Source organism: Indicator indicator, chromosome 8, assembly GCF_027791375.1.
Source record: "Indicator indicator isolate 239-I01 chromosome 8, UM_Iind_1.1, whole genome shotgun sequence".
In the NCBI taxonomy this organism is placed as follows: Eukaryota; Metazoa; Chordata; class Aves; order Piciformes; family Indicatoridae; genus Indicator; species Indicator indicator.
The window spans coordinates 1492288-1511019 of NC_072017.1; the positions used below are offsets into that span (position 1 = coordinate 1492288).

The 18732-nt window shown below is 46.1% G+C and overlaps 1 protein-coding gene across 1 annotated transcript in view; it reads left to right on the forward strand.

Moving 5' to 3' along the window:
• Positions 1-13711: 13711 nt before the first annotated feature.
• The window catches only part of CLOCK (clock circadian regulator), a 44866-nt gene continuing 39845 nt past the window's right edge, over positions 13712-18732 (forward strand). Inside the window, exons 1-2 of the mRNA XM_054383262.1 lie at positions 13712-13758; positions 18569-18628. Of these exons, the coding sequence (XP_054239237.1) occupies positions 13712-13758; positions 18569-18628 (107 nt within the window). The remainder of the gene's footprint in view (positions 13759-18568; positions 18629-18732) is intronic.

Genomic DNA, 18732 nt, shown 5'->3' on the forward strand with positions numbered 1-18732 from the left:
CAACAAGTCACAGAGCAAGGTCCTGCAGCTGGGTTGGGCCAATCCCAGGCACAAATCCAGGCTGGGTGCAGAGTGGGTTGAGAGCAGCTCTGAAGAAAGAGACTTGGGGGTGTTGGGTGCTGAGCAGCTCCCCAGGAGCCAGCAGTGCCCTCATGCAGCACAGCAGGCAGCTGTGTGCTGGGCTGCAGCCAGAGGAGTGTGGGCAGAGGGCAAGAGAGGGGATTCTGCCCCTGGACTCTGCTCTGATGAGACCTCACCTCCAATCCTGCCTCCAGTTCTGGGGTCCCCAGCAGAAGGACACAGAGCTGATGGAGTGAGGCCAGAGGAGGGCCACAAAGATGATCCAAGGGCTGGAGCAGCTCTGCTGTGAGGACAGGCTGAGGGAGCTGGGGGTGTTCAGCCTGGAGAAGAGAAGACTCTGGGGGGACCTTAGAGCTGCCTGCCAGGACCTGAAGGGATCCTGCAGGAAGGCTGCAGAGGGACTTCTCCTCAGGGGGTCTAGAGACAGGCCAAGGGGGAATGGTTTGAAGCTGAGGCAGAGCAGGGTTAGAGTGGAGCTGAGGAAGAAGTTGTTGAGGAGGAGGTGGTGAGACTCTGGCACAGGCTGCCCAGGGAGGCTGTGGCTGCCTCCTGCCTGGGGGTGCTGAAGGCCAGGCTGGCTGAGACCTTGAGCAGCTGAGTGTAGTTGAGAGGTGTCCCTGGGCATGGTGGGGAGGTTGGAGGAAATGAGCTCTGAGCTCCCTTCCAACCTGAGCCATTCTAGGATTCTGTGATTTTATTTTGAAGTACCAGTTGTAAGAGTGCTCTGTGTAATTTTAAATTCAGAGATTCCCAAGATTTTTCCACAGTTCCTGCCAGTGTAGTTCCCTGCATGTCTATGCCAAAGAGCTCTAAACTCAGTTACATCTCTTGTTTGTTAGATCTTTGCAGAATCTAGGGCTTAGCTTTCCAAAAGGTTTCCCATATTCAAGCAAGATTTCAATCGGTAGAGACATTTAAAATAGCAGCCCTTTAGTATAAGCATTACCAAATAAAATCTGAGATTGTAGCAGCAGAAGTATCTGCAGCAGCTTGGAGAACTTTTCTTCTTGAAAGCAAGTTACTTGCAGCATGGTTGAAACTGTTTTTCTCCAGTCTATTCTGTCATGTTGTAACTAGCATCAACATTATTCTCCTAGGCTTAAGCATCTCTCCATTCAATCTGTGTAATCCTTTCTAAAAGCCATGTGTGGAGGTTGCCCTTTAGCCCAGGGAAGGGATTGAGTCACCATCCCTGGAGATGATACTTAAAGACATAGATGTGGAGCTTAGGGATGGGCTTTAGTGGTGCACTTGGCCGTGCTGGCTTAACAGTTGGACTTGATGCTCTTAAAGATCTTGTCCAGTGTGAGTGCTTCTATTCCAATCTGAAAAAGAGGGGGGAAAACAGGATGGAAATCTTGTAATTAATGCCAATTTCAGCATCTTCAATAATGACATGGAAAGAAAGGTTTTAAATATTTGCAAATAAAACAAGTGATACTAATCTGGGAGGTGTTGAGAGCATGAGAATGCTGAGAACTAGGTATTCTGAGAGGTGTTTTGGTAGATAGAAATAGTGTGGTCTGATCATTCTGTGAAAGGAAAGCTTGAAAAGTGGTAAGAAAGGGGAAAAAATCTCAGGAAAAGAGTTTAAAGTTAGCCAAAAGCAGTGATGTAGTGAGTAAGGTCCCATGTAGTTGATAGGATCTTGTGTTGAGTATTGCAGGTGGTAGGACTTAGAGTCCTCACATAAATATCTTTGAGGACTCAGTCACAGAAGAGGCCTCAAAGATCATCAAGTCCAAGCATCACCCCAGCCCCATCATGGCCTTTAAATCATGTCCCCAGTGCTGGCTGATCATTCCTTTTGAGTCTTGCATGTAGCAAGGTGGTGAAAGGATGCTTCATGTCTATCCTCAGAGTGGGTCAAACAGTTTTGCAAAGAGTATCCCAGGACAACAAAAGTAGAGATTTTCTGCCTTGCTTTTGTCCATTCTTTAGCTAAGAAAACAATTACGAGATTTCCTCTCTCTACAAATTGCAAAACTTCTTTGGGTTTTGGGTTGGGGTTTTTTTTGTTTCTATTTCCTGTTAAGGCTCTTCTTGCCTGTGCAACCTGGAGAGTTAGTCCTCTGCACAGATTCTCCAATCACTGCAATTCCAGGTGTGCCTCAATTGCTGTAGTGAAAATTCTGACAAAAGAGTAACTCTGGTGCTTTGTTCAGTGGATTTAAGGAGTAGTGCAATACAGGGGGCTGGAGTTCTGTAATGATATGATTTTGTTTACCGTGTAATCCTGCTCTTTCTGTAACAGGTGGTTGTGTTGGAAAAGCTGAAGGATCCCCTGGCAAACACCAGAGTTTTAGAAAAAGTAAGTCTTTATTTTTGGTGAATGCCTTTGATGTCCTGAGCAGATCATGAAGTGTGTTAATAACAGAGGGGTATTTGGCCACATCACTGAAGCTGAGACACGTATTAGTGCTTCCTTTGTTCTGTTTTTTACAACATCCTTCTTTTTGTTTCCACATTCTGGTCTCCAGGATGATGTGCAAGACTTCTAGGGGAAAGGGATGAGAGGGGGCAGGGAGCAGGAGCTACTTGTTTCGTAGAATCCTAGAATGGCTCAGGCTGGAAGGGAGCTCAGAGCTCATCTCCTTCAAGCTCCCCACCATGCCCAGGGACACCTCTCAACTACAGTCAGCTGCTCAAGGTCTCATCCAGCCTGGCCTTCAGCACCCCCAGGCAGGAGGCAGCCACAGCCTCCCTGGGCAGCCTGTGCCAGAGTCTCACCACCCTCCTCCTCAACAACTTCTTCCTCAGCTCCACTCTAACCCTGCTCTGCCTCAGCTTCAAACCATTCCCCCTTGGCCTGTCTCTAGAAAAGTCCCTCTGCAACCTTCCTGCAGACTCCCTTCAGCTATTGGAAGTCAGCTCTGAGGTACCCCTGGAGTCTTTTCTCCAGGCTTGTTTGATAATTTTTGGCTCAGAGCTTCAGTGTTGGAGCTGGAAATGTTCCTACTCTCTCATTTTATGGACAAGTGAATGTGAAGCCTCACTTCTGCCTTTTTGCAGGCAGTTTCTGGTGAGGTGGAGTGCCTGCTTTGTTCTTCAGGCAGTCAGAGAGTCCACTCGTGGTGGAAGCCTTGCAGAGTCGTGTAGCTGTGCATGAGTCACCCACGCTGGGCAACGTAAGCATCAGAAGCACTTCCACAGCTGCGCAAACTGAGGGTTGTGTAATCAGCTTGGGGGGAAAAAACAAATCCTGCCTATCACTGAGATATTTGAGGTGTTTTATTTACATGTTTACGTTTCTACAGCAGATGGATAATTACATTTCAAATTAAATATTAGCTTTCTGAAACACCTGTCCCTTGTGCTTAGGTGTTGCTGGTAGCAACTCTCCTCATCTTTGGTTTGTTTTTAAATCTGTGTCCATGTGGCACACTTGGGCAATTGTAAGAGTTAAAAGGAGCTGGTGTTGGTCTAAATAATTCTGACATTCAATTTTCTTGGTTTCATGTTCTTCATACCTTGTATAAGTACCTGGAGATCATCTGAAAGCAGTCACAGTTCATGCTAATGAACATATTAGGCAGGCTGGGAACTCCTCAGCAACACATGATGAGGTCTATATCCTCCTCTGCTTTGTATTTTGCTTCAGTTTCCCACTGACTCTTAAGGCTAAGTTGTGGGTCGCTGAGTCTGGATCACCTCATTGTGTCCAGAAATGTCATTTGTCAGAGGTTGCCACACCAGATGCAGCAGTGCATGGGAGAGCACAGATGTTTCATTGCAATATGAAGCAGACTTCTCAAGCAGTAGCAGCAATGCTAATGTTTCCTGATTGTGTTCTCTGGTTGTAATTGAACACATGGTGTAGGGCAGCATGAAATGGTGGTCTTGCCAAAAGATATCTAACCTGGTGATTCACTGCTTCCCCTTCCCCTGTGCCAGCTCAGCTTTAGAGCAGCCATATGGTGAAACAAATATGGTTGATTTAGCTGAATGAAGCAATATTTGGGTCCTGTTTTATCAGAGCTACTTTTAGGCTATGCTGACAGCATGCTGACAGATATCAATGCTGCCAGAACACAGGGAATTCAATATGCGTGGGGTCAAAGTAATCAAAGGCTAACATTATGAAAACTTTCGGCTGTACAGAGGAGTTTAAGAGTTTACAGGCTGTCCAGAGAGGCTGTGGAGTCTCCTTTGGAGACTTTCAAAGCCAACCTGAGTGTGTTCCTGTGTGACCTGCCCTGGATGACCCTGCTCTGTCAGAGGGGTTGGACTGGATGATCTCTGGAGGTCCCTTCCAACCCCTAACATTCTGTGTGATTCTGTGAAATACAAGTAACTGCTAGGGTGTGAAGTGCCTGGTGGTATCTGTAGCCATGGAGTTACCTGCATGGTCTGTGTATGTATTGGTAATTTTTCAGCAGCAGGCTGATCAGAGGAAGTACTTAGTCTGTTCCTCCCACATTCTAGTTGAGTACCCAATCTATGAGTTAGGAACACATAAGTCTTTGTGTGCTCTTCAAAACCAACGAACAAATACTTGAGTTAATTTCACTGCCTGGCATGGCATCCTCCTTTCCCTCTGCCCTCTCCACCCCTTTTTAATGTGCACAGAACTGCGAAGCAGTGAGATGGCTCTGGATAATGGTATCTTAAAGGAGTAAGTTGCTGATACGAAATAGTTGATTGTCCCTTAAAAGGTGAGGTGAATTGTAAAGCAAGCAAAACTGCTTAAAGACCTGTGGCTATAGCCTTAAACTTGGTCATAAGTAGGCTGTAAAGGCACTGGGTGCAGAAATGACTTGCAGAATCTGAATAGCAAATTCGCAGCTTTTATACCACCTGCAGTGTGCTGAGCATTAATTGAGGACCTGTTCTTGGGCTGGCTGGCTGCAGGCTGCTTCTCTCTAGAAATCCATGAAAAGAAATGGAGATTTAGAGAGCTGTGAGTCGTTTGGAATTGTCCCACTAACAGGTTAGCCTCAGGTTGTGAAGCACTGGGGTGTTCTGTCAAGCATCGTTTAAGGAGGCAGTAAGTGTTTTGTTTTGTTGTTTTCAGCTGGGCTTAATCATGAACTAAATTGTGATTTAGATGTGCAAACACAGTGCCTGCTCTGGTTCCCTGTTACGATTCATCAGTGGCAGATGTAGTCAAGAGGTTCCTGTTCCTCTTTGTGTAGGGACACTGTTCCTTACCTGTGCCAGTTCTCAAATGTACTTGAAGCCACACTTCTGAATAGTAACAAGGTGGTAAAGACTCTGTGCTAGGTGAGTTCATTTGAGGAAACTGCTGCAGTGTGTGACCAGAGCTTAAGGAGGGAGCAGCTCTGGTGTGTGCCAAGGAAGGGTGGCAAGATGGAGGGTGGAGCCTTATAAAATGGGTCCAAGTGGAGTTGTGATATGCGGCCCTAGTCTTGCTCTCCTTCTCTCTAGTTGCACAAGATCTACAAGCAGTGTTTCTGCCACATTTATGGATTTGTTTTTGAAGGAAGGGCATCTGCAGTAAGGATCTGTGAATACACAGGGCTGAGAAAATATTTTCAATGAGACTAGAGAGGAGTAGCAACTGTTTCTGATGCCAGGTCATTAAACACTGCCTTTTGAATTTATCTTACAAACTTAGTTAGCTTTGTACTTTTGGGTTGTGTTTTTTTTTTTTTCTTTTGTTATCCTTTATGATTTTCTGAGACAGGGAGTGTCTTCACTGACAAACTCAGAAAATCAAGATTGTAATAACTTTCATAGAATTATTGGAGTTGGAAGGGACCTCAAGGATCATCCAGTTCCAACTCCCCTGCCATGGGCAGGGACACCTCACACTACAGCAGGTTGCTCACAGCCACATCCAGCCTGGCTGCAAAAACCTCCAGGCATGAGGCTTTCTTTTAACATCTTTGGTAATAGCTTGAAAGGGACACATGAACAGCACCTCAAGTGTCCCCAGATGTAGTTAATTTGAATCTTAGAAGGCAAAGATGATACAGGCAGTGAAAGGGATGCAAGGGGAAAAAGCCTGATGTGGGAAGAGCGTCAGCCCCCACAGCCAAGGACCTGGCAACCTGGTGAGTGCTTTCCTGGTCACTCCTAGAGAGCAGGAGGGGAGACAGGCTGTTCCCAGGGGTGGGCAGCCAGACTCAGGCAAGAGCCCAGACTGCCAGGAAGCTCCTGTCAAGGAGGCAGGTTAGAGGAAGAGTTGAGAAGTCAGATCAGTGGGGGACATGGCCAGGCATGGGCTGAGCTCCAATGTAGCACAGGTGAAGAGACAGCCACCACAGCCTGAACTAAGGTTAGTGAGCTGCTCTGCACTGGGGAGGGAGCTGTGGTCCCATCTCTGTAGTGAGGAAAGAGAAGGAGATGCAGATGCCAGGGAAGAGTGGCAGAGAGTAGCTGGTCAAGCAGAGATCAGAGCAAATGATCTGGACCAGTGGAGCAGTGATCAGTGGTGTTTCCCTTAACCATGAGCTAGAGAGAGGTGGAAATTACCAGCTGCATTCAGAACCCAGCTGCAGAGCAAAACTCTCTCTTGATGGCAGGACAGTCTGATACATGAGAAATGCAGAGGAGAACTGGGGTTTTTTTGCTGTTCCTTATTACCCATGTTTCTATGAGGATAGCATTTACAGTGACTTTTAGCCAGGCCTGTCAGAGCAGCTTGCTTAGGTCCGTTGCCTTTGCAGGGAGCAGACAAGGACATGTGTGTGGCAAACCATTTCCAAGAGCTTAACCTCTTTTTTACCTCTGTGTTTGCTCTGTTGTCTCAAGCTGATGGTGATCTGGAGGCACTTCCAACTGCTGCTGTTTGTTTGGACTCTGTAGAAATAGGTCTGTGGGCAAATAGTGTACACTTTTTCAAGGGCCATTCTAACTTGAGTCAGTCTGTGGTAGCTCTGACCACAACAGGCCTCCTACCAGGCAGTTCACCTCTCCTACAGACTGCTTGGCCTTACCCACTTTTCCAAAAGCCCCTCAGGAACAGACCTGAGGCTGGCTGAGTTACTCTAATAATGGCAACCACACACCAACCATCTGTCCTGCTGCCCTTTCTTCACTGCATTGCATGCAGATGTGTCCTTGTCTGCTCCTGGCAAGGGTAGTGGAGCTGAGCAGACTGCTTTGCCAGAGCAGGCTACTTGGGTCCGCTCACAAATTTTCCCATTAAAAGGCTGTTGGGGTCAGGTTGTGTGGATGTCTGTGCTAGAAGCAGCCCTCTCCTCCTCCAGTGTCCTGTGCAGAGGGGAAGCTGTAGCCCTGCTGTTCCAGTGTGGTTACCTACAGAACATGGCATTTCTGTAACTGGCAGCCCTTCTGCACAAGTGCAGACCAGCACCTCCCTGGGCAGCCTGTTCCAGTGCCTGACAACTCTTGCAGGAAAGAAATCCTTCCAATATCCAATCTGAACCTCCCTTGGTGCAACTTGAGGCCATTTCCTTTTGTTCTTTCACTTGGTACTGGGGAGAAGAGACCAGAACCCACCTCATTCCAGCCTCCTTTCAGGGAGTTGTAGAGAGCAGTGAGGTCTCTCCTCAGCCTTCTCTTCTCCAGACTAGCAACCTCAGTTCTTTTAGCTGTTCCTCACCAGACCTGTTCTCCAGACCCTTCACCAGTTTTGCTGCCTTCCTCCAGCACCTCAATGCCCTTCTTGTAGTGAGGGCCCCAAAACAGAAGGCAGTGTTCAAGGTGTGGCCTCGCCAGTGCTGAGTACAGGGCTATGATCACTTCCCTGCTGCTGCTGGCCACAGTGTTCCTGATCCAGGCTAAGATGCTGTTGGTCTTGGACACCTGAACACGCTGCTGGCTTGTGTTCAGCTGGTTGTCCACCACCACCTTTTCTGCTGGGCATGTTTCCAGGGAGTCTGTCCCAAGCCTGTAGCATTGCATGGGTTTGTTGTGACTCGAGCGCAGGACCCAGCACTTGGCCTTGTTAAACTTCCGACAAGACCCAGCCTGTCCAGATCCCACTGCTGAGCCTCCCTCCCTTTGAGTAGATCAACACTCCTGCCCATTTTGGTGTCATCTGCAGATTTACTGAGGGTGTACTTGATGCCCTTATCCAAATCATTGATAAAGATATAAAACAGGACTGGCCCCAGAACTGAACCCTGGGGAACACCATTTGTGACTGGCTGCCAACTGGACTTAACTCCATTCACCACCAGTCTTTGGGCCTGGCCAACCACCTGCTTTTCCAGGGTATCCAGTGAACGACTGTTTTTTTCTGCTAAAGATTGAGGCAAGGAAGGTACTGAGTTCCTCAGCCTTTTCTTCAGCCTTTACCACCGTGTTCCTGGAGGCAAGGAAGGTGTTGAGTACCTCAGCCTTTACCACTGTGTTCCTGCCTGAGTCTGACAAAGGACAGTTTCTCCTTAACCCTCCTTTTGCTGCCAATATATTTGTAGAAGGATTTCCTGTTCTCTTTAACAGATGAAGTCAAATTAATTTCTAGTTGGACTTTGGCCCATCTGATTTTCTTCCTGGTAGTCTCACAACAGCCCTGTAGTCCTCGTGAGTGACCTGCTCCTACTTCCAATGACCACAGACTCTCCTTTTCTCCCTAAGCTGTGCCTTTAAGGCTTCCCTCTTGAGCAGTGTCCAGCCCTTCAGGACTACCTCCCAAGGGACTCTAGCTACCAGCCTCTGAAACAGGCCAAAGTCTGTCCCAGGTGGATGTTGTCCTCACCCCCCTCTTTACTTCTCCAACAATCAGGAGCTCAATCATTTTGTGATTGCTATACTCAAGGCAGCCTCCAATCATTACATCACCCACAAGTCCTTATCCACAAACAGCAGGTCCAGCAAGGTGCCTTCCCTAGTTGGCTCTATCAGGAAGCCATTCCCCCTTGGCCTGTCTCTAGACCCCCTGATGAGAAGTCCCTCTGCAGCCTTCCTGCAGGATCCCTTCAGGTCCTGGCAGGCAGCTCTAAGGTCCCCCTGGAGTTTCAGTTACTGGCTGTATACCAAATGAAGTGCAGGCCATGCACTGACTCTTGTCTCCTTCGTTTTTCAGGCCAGTGCTGGCAGGACATCTGTCCTGAGCAAAGCTGTAGTATGATTTTATGTTGTTCAGTGTTGGAATTGGGCTGAAGTTCCTGAAGTTGTTTCAGTCTAAAGCATGAGATAATGTATCATCAGCTGGTGTCAACTTTTCACTATTACCTTAGGCTGGATTGTGGCTTTTTACCCTGTGACTTACTCAGAACCTTGCAGCTTCAACTTGGCACTCAGTAACTTCTTGCCTCTCCAGGAGTGTGAATCCAGGATGCTGCAGCAGCTGCAGTGTTGCTGGTTTCTGTGCTGATGCTGCAGCAGCTGCAGTGTTGCTGGTTTCTGTGCTGATGCTGCAGCAGCTGCAGTGTTGCTGGTTTCTGTGCTGATGCTGCAGCAGCTGCAGTGTTGCTGGTTTCTGTGCTGATGCTGCAGCAGCTGCAGTGTTGCTGGTTTCTGTGCTGATGCTGCAGCAGCTGCAGTGTTGCTGGTTTCTGTGCTGATGCTGCAGCAGCTGCAGTGTTGCTGGTTTCTGTGCTGATGCTGCAGCAGCTGCAGTGTTGCTGGTTTCTGTGCTGATGCTGCAGCAGCTGCAGTGTTGCTGGTTTCTGTGCTGATGCTGCAGCAGCTGCAGTGTTGCTGGTTTCTGTGCTGATGCTGCAGCAGCTGCAGTGTTGCTGGTTTCTGTGCTGATGCTGCAGCAGCTGCAGTGTTGCTGGTTTCTGTGCTGATGCTGCAGCAGCTGCAGTGTTGCTGGTTTCTGTGCTGATGCTGCAGCAGCTGCAGTGTTGCTGGTTTCTGTGCTGATGCTGCAGCAGCTGCAGTGTTGCTGGTTTCTGTGCTGATGCTGCAGCAGCTGCAGTGTTGCTGGTTTCTGTGCTGATGCTGCAGCAGCTGCAGTGTTGCTGGTTTCTGTGCTGATGCTGCAGCAGCTGCAGTGTTGCTGGTTTCTGTGCTGATGCTGCAGCAGCTGCAGTGTTGCTGGTTTCTGTGCTGATGCTGCAGCAGCTGCAGTGTTGCTGGTTTCTGTGCTGATGCTGCAGTTTGAGCAATGCTGTGTGGGAACAGTTTGCGTATCCTTGGATCGAGGACCTCAGCTTTCTTAGGCACAGAAACTTTCTACCCTTCTTGGTTGCAGAAAAGTCTTCAACCAGGCACTGAATGTGTGCAACAGAGAGAGTATCTAGAGACAATTCATTGTATTCAGTAAAGCCTTATGAATTGCAGGGGCAGCCCCACAACCTTTGGACACTTGCGGCTGACAGTGCTGGTGTGTAGGCGTCTTAACCTTTCTGCTGCCTTTCACATCCATGCCATTTCTGCTGACTTACAGATGGATGTGGGTTTGCTTGTTAAAGCTTTTCCACTGTGATTAGCTTTCCTTTTGGTCTGGTTTGAGCTTTGTCATTTATACATAAACATATTCCTCCCCTCCTCGTTTTACAATCCCTTTTCATCAGGGTGTCTAGCAGTAGGACAAGGGAGAATGGTTTGAAGCTGAGGCAGAGCTGGGTTAGACTGGATCTTAGGAAGAAGCTCTTCAGTAGGAGGGTGGTGAGACTCTGGAATAGGCTGCCCAGGGAGGCTGTGGCTGCCTCTTCCTTGGGGATGCTGAAGGCCAGGCTGGATGAAGCCTTGAGCAGCTGAATCTAGTTGAGAGGTGTCCCTGGACATGGTGGGAAGTTCAGAGGAGATGAGCTCAAAGGTCCTTTCCAACCTGAGCCATTCTGTGATGAAGCATCCTTGCAAACTTCCTTTAAAAAAATCCTGGTTTAGACATTCTGAAATATGGTTCTGTGCTTAAATCCTGTGGTGTTTAAGTGTTTAATTGTGATTTTATTTTTTTGTTTCTTTTACATACTGCAGAGGTGAGTTTTAGGTGATGTAAAATTTTCCTCATTAGAACTCTTGTTAGGAACTGGCTGAGAATTGTCAGAGTTGTTTTGACTCCAAGCAGTCTGAAAACACAGGTTTCATGTTGCAGTCTCTGTAACCTAGACTTCATGGGACTCTTTGTCACTATTAATGTTTGCACTTGTCAAATAGAACAGAACAGGAAAGGAGGCTATAAGCACCTAAAAAAGTAGGTCAATGGGCCAGGAGGTTATTTGGCCAGGCAAGAATGAGTGGCTTCATTGAATCATGCTGGAGCTGTTTTTCTCCTGTTGGCAGATTGTTCTGCTCTACTTTAACTTTGAATGTTAACATTTGCATCTGTATTTTAACCACTGAGAGCCTCTGTTAGGTGCAGAGCAAGGAGAAAATTACCTTTTCTAATGAAATCATAGATAATTGTAGTGTTCTCCATTATTGAGTAGTACAAGCTTAGTTTTTAGATCCCAGATGGCTTTTTAGATTGTGATATGGTTTAAAAAAAATTTTTTTTGGTAGTGGTACAGGTATACTGAATAGTGAATACATTTTATGAACAGTAAGCAAGATAGAAACAGGATAAAGCTGAGAGAAAAAATGATTTTGTGTAACTTAAAAATGTGAAAAGTAGCATGGTTCAAGGGAAGGAACTGTAAAACTGAAGTGTAATGGTGTAAAAAGGCTGGGAGTTGGTGACTGCTTACACTGGTGTTTAGGGTTTTTTGGTGGAGAAAGTGCATCTTGAAGGTCAGTTTGGAATTCAGCTTTCGAAGTGTTTTTGAAGTGAGTTTTAAAAGAAAGGGTTAATGTCTGTCAGAGAGGGTAGCAGTAACACAGCTGAGCAACTTTGCTAGTTGCCAGCAGCAGCATTCTACTCATTCTGGAGAACTGAGAGTGCCAGTTCTGGAGACTTGGAGAGGACAAGGCATAGCTGGGAATGCCAGGAGGAGGCCCAAGTAAGTGTTTCAGTGGTAAAGGTGTTTAAATAATGATATAAAGGTACTTTGAAGTATATATTTAGCAACTGAAAGTGAACATGTGGCTGGTGTGGGTGATTCCAGATTGGAAAGTAAAAATGCTGTCAAGATTAAAAGTGATAACTTCAAGCAGAGATGAAATTGTGTCAGGATATTCTGCTTATCAAGAAGAGCTTTACAGCCAGATGAATTTGGATAGTGAAATACCTGGAGCCTTTTTACTAAGCAGAATATTGCATTTATAAAAAAATTTGTTGGAATGACTTATTAAAAAAAACCCTCAAGTGATCATTTTAAAACTCATTAATTTTAAAACTCCTTTTTATTCTTTTTACAGTTCAGACTCTAATGCTTTTCAGCAGAAGAGGATACATCTAACTCCACGTTGTTCTTCTTCAAAGGAACCAGGTTTCATCCCTAAACCTCACACTTTAATAAGTCCCAAAGTGTCAAAGGTAAAAATCATGTTCTTATCGTCAATGAGGTTGCAGTTACCAGTGCTGGGGAGATGAGCAGCAATGTTCAGTTGTCTCTAAAATGTGACTTGATTTGAATCTTGGACACAGTCCCTGATTTTTGTAGTGCTTTGCTTTAAACTTGACTGGTTGCGTTGGAATCATCTCTGGAATCTTTTCCATTGGGATGTTTAAGCTCTGAGAACATGCAGTGTCTTACAAATTTGGATGCAGAGACAGAAGGGTCAGACCTTGAAAAGAGAGACAGAATGGCACTACAGGTGCATTCGCTGTGGTCTCCAAGTTACCATCTCTCAGCTTCCAGTTCTGGCCTGGGACCTGTGTACTGTAACAAGTGAATTACCTGAAAGAGGCCTGCAAGAAGGCTGCAGAGGGACTGTTTGCAAAGGCCTGCAGTGATAGGATGAGGGGCAATAATTTGAAATGAGAGAAGAACAGATTGAGATTGGATGTGAGGAACAAGTTCTGCACCATGGGGGTGGTGTAACACTGGAACAGGTTGCCCAGGGAGGTGATCGAGGTCCCATCCCTGGAAGATATTCAAGGTGAGGCTGGACAGGGCTCTGGGTGGCCTCATCTGGTTGAGAATGTCCCTGCTGACTGCAGGGGGGTTGGACTGGATGAGCTTTGAAGGTCCCTTCCAACATGGGTGATTCTGTGATGAATGACTTTCTTGAATAGTGGAAATGGAGAGCTTTGCTAAAGTGAAAATACTGACTTCTAAATTGTGACTCTGGGTGATGAAGATGTCAGTTCTGTCAGGGGTGAAAGTTTTCTGTATTTAGCTGTATATATCTGTTGCCTTTTGCAGGTTAAAGGAACGATATCTGTCCTACAGATGTTCATACTGATCCCTATTTCTATTAGACACTGCATTTGTTTAACAATTAACACTCAGCTAAAAGTGCAATTAGTGCATACCTTTATTCATCATAGAATCAGTGAGGCTGGAAAAGACCTTAAAGATCATCCAGTCCAACAGTAACCTAACTAAACCATATCCTGAAGCACCACATCTACAGCTTCTTGAACACTTCCAGGGATGGTGACTCCACCACCTCCCTGGGCAGCCTGTTCCAACCCCTCACCACTCTCTCACTTACAGAAGTTTTTCCTCATGTCCTGATGATTCTCTACTGTAAAAGGAGATCTCAAAGTTCAGGTTATGATGGTAAGGGATATTGCATGAGAGAAGGCAGGATAGCAGAGCAGAAGGTTAGAGAGTTGAAAGAAGACAGGCTGGTAGAGCAGGTGAAAAGTTGGAATCTGTTAGAAGCTGTTTGTTCCTCCAGTCACCTTTTGCTTTGGTTTTCTTTTCTTACAGGCAAACGTACAAATGTCTACCACAAGACTAAAGTGTGCTATGTTATGTTTTTTACCATAAGCACCCATAAAATGAGCTCCATTGCAGACAGGTATGTTAATACATACTGAGAGATTGGGGAGATTTACTGTTCAGGCATTCCTTCAATGGTTGGTGTTTTTTTTTTTTTCTTCTGGTTAATATACAGAGAATGTTAATTTCTGCAGCCAATGAGAGGGGTGAGGTTTGGGCTATTTTTGACAAAGTTCTTTTAGGAGTTTTCAGATGTGTTGAGTTTTTTTGTTATTGGAAAGGGTGATTTCTGTTGTTTGAGGTGAATCTTAGAATTCTTGTTTTCAGCCATGGAACAGCAGCTGTGCAAGTCGAGCTGATTTTTTTTAACGTGTACTTGAATTTCTTAGTAGTTCAGTATTTGATGAAGGAAAACAAATCCATTGAAATGCTTGGTGATGCTGCAGGTGATAGGAGAAAGTGACCTGCTAACCTGTTTCAAGGGAAAAGTAATAACTGAGGCATATTTTAGACTCGATTCCTTGGCCTGGGCTTTCTTAGCAGCTTAGTTGAACACCTGTCCTTCATATTGTGTGTGTTACCATTTTGGAGACTTCAGGAAATGAAACGTGCCTCAAATTGACAGCAAGTTAAATGCAGTTGAAGTAGGTAGCAGTAAAAGCAAAGAGCAGCATTTTAGAAATGCTTCTCTGGCTTTGTGAGTTCTTTCAGTGGCATTTCCCTGAACCTTCTACCTTTTGAATATAGTAATTCCTTTAAAAAGCTTTGTTTTCTGTAGTAGCACACAAAATAATTACTTCCTAACATCACTGCTTGTCATAATTTGCAGCTGCTTGGTGATTTATCAGTTACAGATCAGAGAGATGAGGTAAGCTTTTTAGGAAGACAGTTCCTTGCCTTGAGGGAAGGAAACATTAGGACAGAAAATTCAAGGGTGAGCACACAGGAGTTGGTGTGAACAGCATCAAGCAGAGTGAAAGCAGACAGAATGGTTAAGGCTGGGCTGGCCACTAAACAAATAACAGAAGGGGAAGGGAGATAAGGGAAAGAAACTCACGGGTTAGGGGGAAAAAACCCAAACCTACCCCAACTTTAATGGAACAGTAATAATAGCAAGGAAAGATAGTGATATTAGGAAGAAAATAATGTAATATGGACACAGCCAATAGCAGTATGTACAAACCCTGAGTCCAGACTGGGCTGGTAGGGGCTGTGTTGGCACCTCTGGGGCAGTCAGTTCCAGCTGCATCCCCAGGTGAAAGCAAACTGTGGCCTCCACTCTGAGCAGAATGCATTAACAGTGCCAGCTGTGGCCTGCCCACTGGCCTTTGATTCCAGTTCATGTTGGAGTTCCAGTATGTCCCTCAGGGCAGCATTCACCAGTGGCCCAGCTTCCCTCAGGCCATGAGAGTTCCCTGTTAACCTCTATTCTCCATCTGACTCTCACACCAGCCACGTGGGACTGCGAGGGTGAGTGAGCCTTGCTGACCACTCCTTGGCCTTCAACAGCAGGACCAGCTTATGGATGGGGGGCCACAGAGCCTTGAAGGATGTGATTCTGTTGTCAGTGCACCATTTAGTAGCAGTTGGCACCTGTTGGCCTTTTCAAGCCTCGTCAGCCCCACAGCAGCAGACTCGGGTGAGAATTTAGGCAATATAGTCAGCTGGTTTGTATGCTCAGCCTCCACAGCTGCTACACCAAAGACCCACCACTACCCTTTTGGCACTTAAAATACACTTCCCAAAGGAAGTCTGTGCCAAGGATGCACAGAGCATCTGGACCAGTCACTATAAGGTGCTTTCCCCACTTACTCTCAGTTGAGTCTCCAGTGCAATCAGTTCTTGAGATCCCCCTGACACAAGAGCAGGGATTCTGTCTCTGTGGCTCGATGGTAACAGGGTGCACTGGGCACCAGTGTCTGCCAGGGCTTTATACTTCTGTGCTTCTAATGTGCCAGGCCATTAAATCCACAGAGTCCAATAAACTCCCCTCTACCCCAGAGGCAGGGCCTTTCTAACTGTGAGGGTAGTACTGCTGCTGGCAGCTGGATTTGTGTGGGTTCATAGGTTATATTTTCATTCCCCTGCTGGCCTTTGGATGTGGGGCCTCTCCATGAGGACCAGAGAACTGCTCACAGTAATCTGGAGCAGCCCTTCTCCTGGAAAGACTCTCTCTTGTATTTGTTTCACCTTGTTTGACTGGCATACTTGTGCCTGTAGGGCAGAGGTAGGTTTTCCATTCCATCTACTCAAGTGCTGCCAATACTCAGGCAGGAGAGACCACAGGGCACACTGTTACATGTTCTGTTCCTTTGCAGCTGGTCTCATAGGAGAGCACTTTCTCCTAATGGCTTCATTCAGGGGAAGAGCAGGATCTGTTCTCCCTCTTGGATAGTTTTCCAAATGATTTCTTCGTTTCCTTCTACATCCTTATATATTGATTGTGCACCCTGCACAAACTTCTGCAACATATGTTGCTGGCATGGCATTGCATGAAGGTCTCTAATTACCTGCCAGTCACTCTAAGTCACTTCTCACACCACAGCTGGTTCTCTCAGGTCCCTGATAGCTTTTCCTGTGGTTGTCCATTTCCTTAGGCAGCATTTGATACCATCCTTAAAGGTATCCCTGGCTGGCACGAGTAACCTCCAAAGACTGAGTGTTTGTCTTTCTCACAAGCACCTTGCCAAAGCCTCTGTCTCTGCTCAGGGATCCCAACTACCCTCCAAACCTATGGTATTGGCCCTGTTATCCCAGCATTGAAACAGCCAGGTGGGGAGTGGCTTAAGTCCTGCTTCTGACTGCTCCCTCCCCAATGGTTTCACTTCAGTAGGACCCTCTCCAGGATTTTCTTTCTTTCATCTGACTCTTTCTAGGTGTTTAGTGGGAGAGGCCGAAGCAGAGGTCTGTGTAGCTGGAGTGCTCTTTGCAGGAGCTGGAGTAGCAGCAGTGCTTGGTGTTGGGGTTAGAGTAGCAGCAGTGCTCATTGGAGCTGGAGCAGTGTCAGTTCTTGATGTTGGAGTAGCAGCAGTTCTTGTTGGAGCTGGAGGAGGGCAGTGCTTGTTGGAACTGGAGGAGGGGCAGTGCTCACTGTTGGAGCTGGAGCAGGGGCAGTGCTTGATGCTGCAGTAGGGGCAGTGCCTGTTGCTGGAGCAGCACATGCTGTTAGGGGCTGAGATGGCTGCACCAACACCTGCACCTGATAGTCTGACACCAGCACATTCAGAAGAATCAGTAATCAATTTGCTAAAACCAATTAATTTTGGCAGCCGTGTTTGAAATCCTTAGAATCTCACAGAGTCAGCTTGGCATGAAAGGGAGAAGCAGAATTTTGAGGTGAAGGTGAAAGTGAAAGTGCAGTTAGTAACAAATCCACTTTGTGGTGCCTGAGGTGCCCTGGTGAAGTTGCATGGCAGGGCTCAGTACTCACCACCACAGCAAAGCTTTCACCCAGAGCTCTGAGGGGATGCAGCACAACTCAGCAGTAACCACAGGTAACCAAAAACAGGGCACAGTATTGCACTCAGCAAAGACAGGGTTTGAGTTCCCAGCTCTTCAAGACTCTCAAAGGAAAAAATCTGATGCACTTTCAGCTGAGCAGGATGGAATCTGAACTGGTTGGGCCATCTGTCAGGGCCCCAGTTTGCCCAGCCTTGGGTGCCAGTGAATCTGTCACAGGCTGAGGAATGACAGATGTCCTCCATCCCAAGGGCAAGGGGGAGGGGTTAATAGAAGGCATCTGTGATTCTCCAGAAGAAGGAATAAGGGAGAGTGACATACAGGTTAGAAAAAACCCTTCCTAAACCAACTTTGAGACAGTAACAATAAAATGATTTAAAAAAACTAATTAAAAAATAATGCAATATATACAAACCCAGTATCCAACTCCTCCAGAGTCCAGACTGGGCTCAGCAGCACACTGGAAAATGGATTCTGGACTTCCTGGATTAGGACCTAAGACAGAGTCCTTCTCAGACAAGAAGAGGGTTTAACCCTTGTGATCCCTTAGCTTTATCTTGAATATAATGTATATGGAATGGAATCCCCTGCTGTCAAGTTTGGGTCACCTGTTTGCTGCTTCCCACACGTGTGACTTCTACTCACTTACGACTCTACTTCAGGCACTCCAATGAGCTACAGAAGGTTTAGCAGTGACTTTGGTCTCCATAGGAGCAAATATTAAGCAAGAACCTTTCTGCATAGTGATCCTTGGTAGTAACTATAAACATGAAGTGCTGTCATCACTTCTAGGAGCAGACCCTGTCTGCAAAACCATGCTGTTAACTTCAGAAGATGCAGTCACCTAGAACAGGCTTGGCTGAAGAGTCAGATCACTGACCAGAATTGGTTCTGTTTCAACTCAAACCAGGACACAGAAGAAAATGTGAGAGTCCTTTATATAGCAGCTTTGGAAAACAAGAGGACAGTTTTCAGTTTTCAGTATTTAAGGAAATTGTGTTTTCCTACTCTAATTACTTCCAATAATTGGAACAGAAGCTGCCTATAACTTAAAATAAATTCTACATGTTCTCTCTCATGTTTTCAAAAGGATAAAGTAATGAAAGTAATCAAGAAGGTAGAAGAATTAAATTAAGTAGTGTTTGCAGAGGGTTCTAAGTCCCCCTTAAGAAGCATCAGAAAGCATGTCAGAAACGTGAGGCTTTTGGCTTTCTCTTTAGTAAACACCCCAGCAGAATTTACAGCAGTCTTGGCTTGAGCTTACTGATGATGATCCTTGGGTGAGACATCACAGTTAAACAATGCTTTGGTTTCTTGGTGTTGTGGAGATGATGAATAATGTCCTCTTTTCCCCCACCCCTTCCTTGTGGTGGGACTCCGCAAGAGAGAAGTTTTGCACTCCAACATTGTGTTCTTTTTGTTTCTTTCAGAAATGATGGAAGCATTTTTGATGGGCTGGTGGAAGAAGATGACAAAGATAAAGCAAAAAGGTGACTTTTTTAGTTATTTGAAGTTACAGAATGTCCTCTACTTGTACACTTGAACTTAACAGGGTGATTTCTAAGCAATAAACATCTGATTCTTTACTCATTTT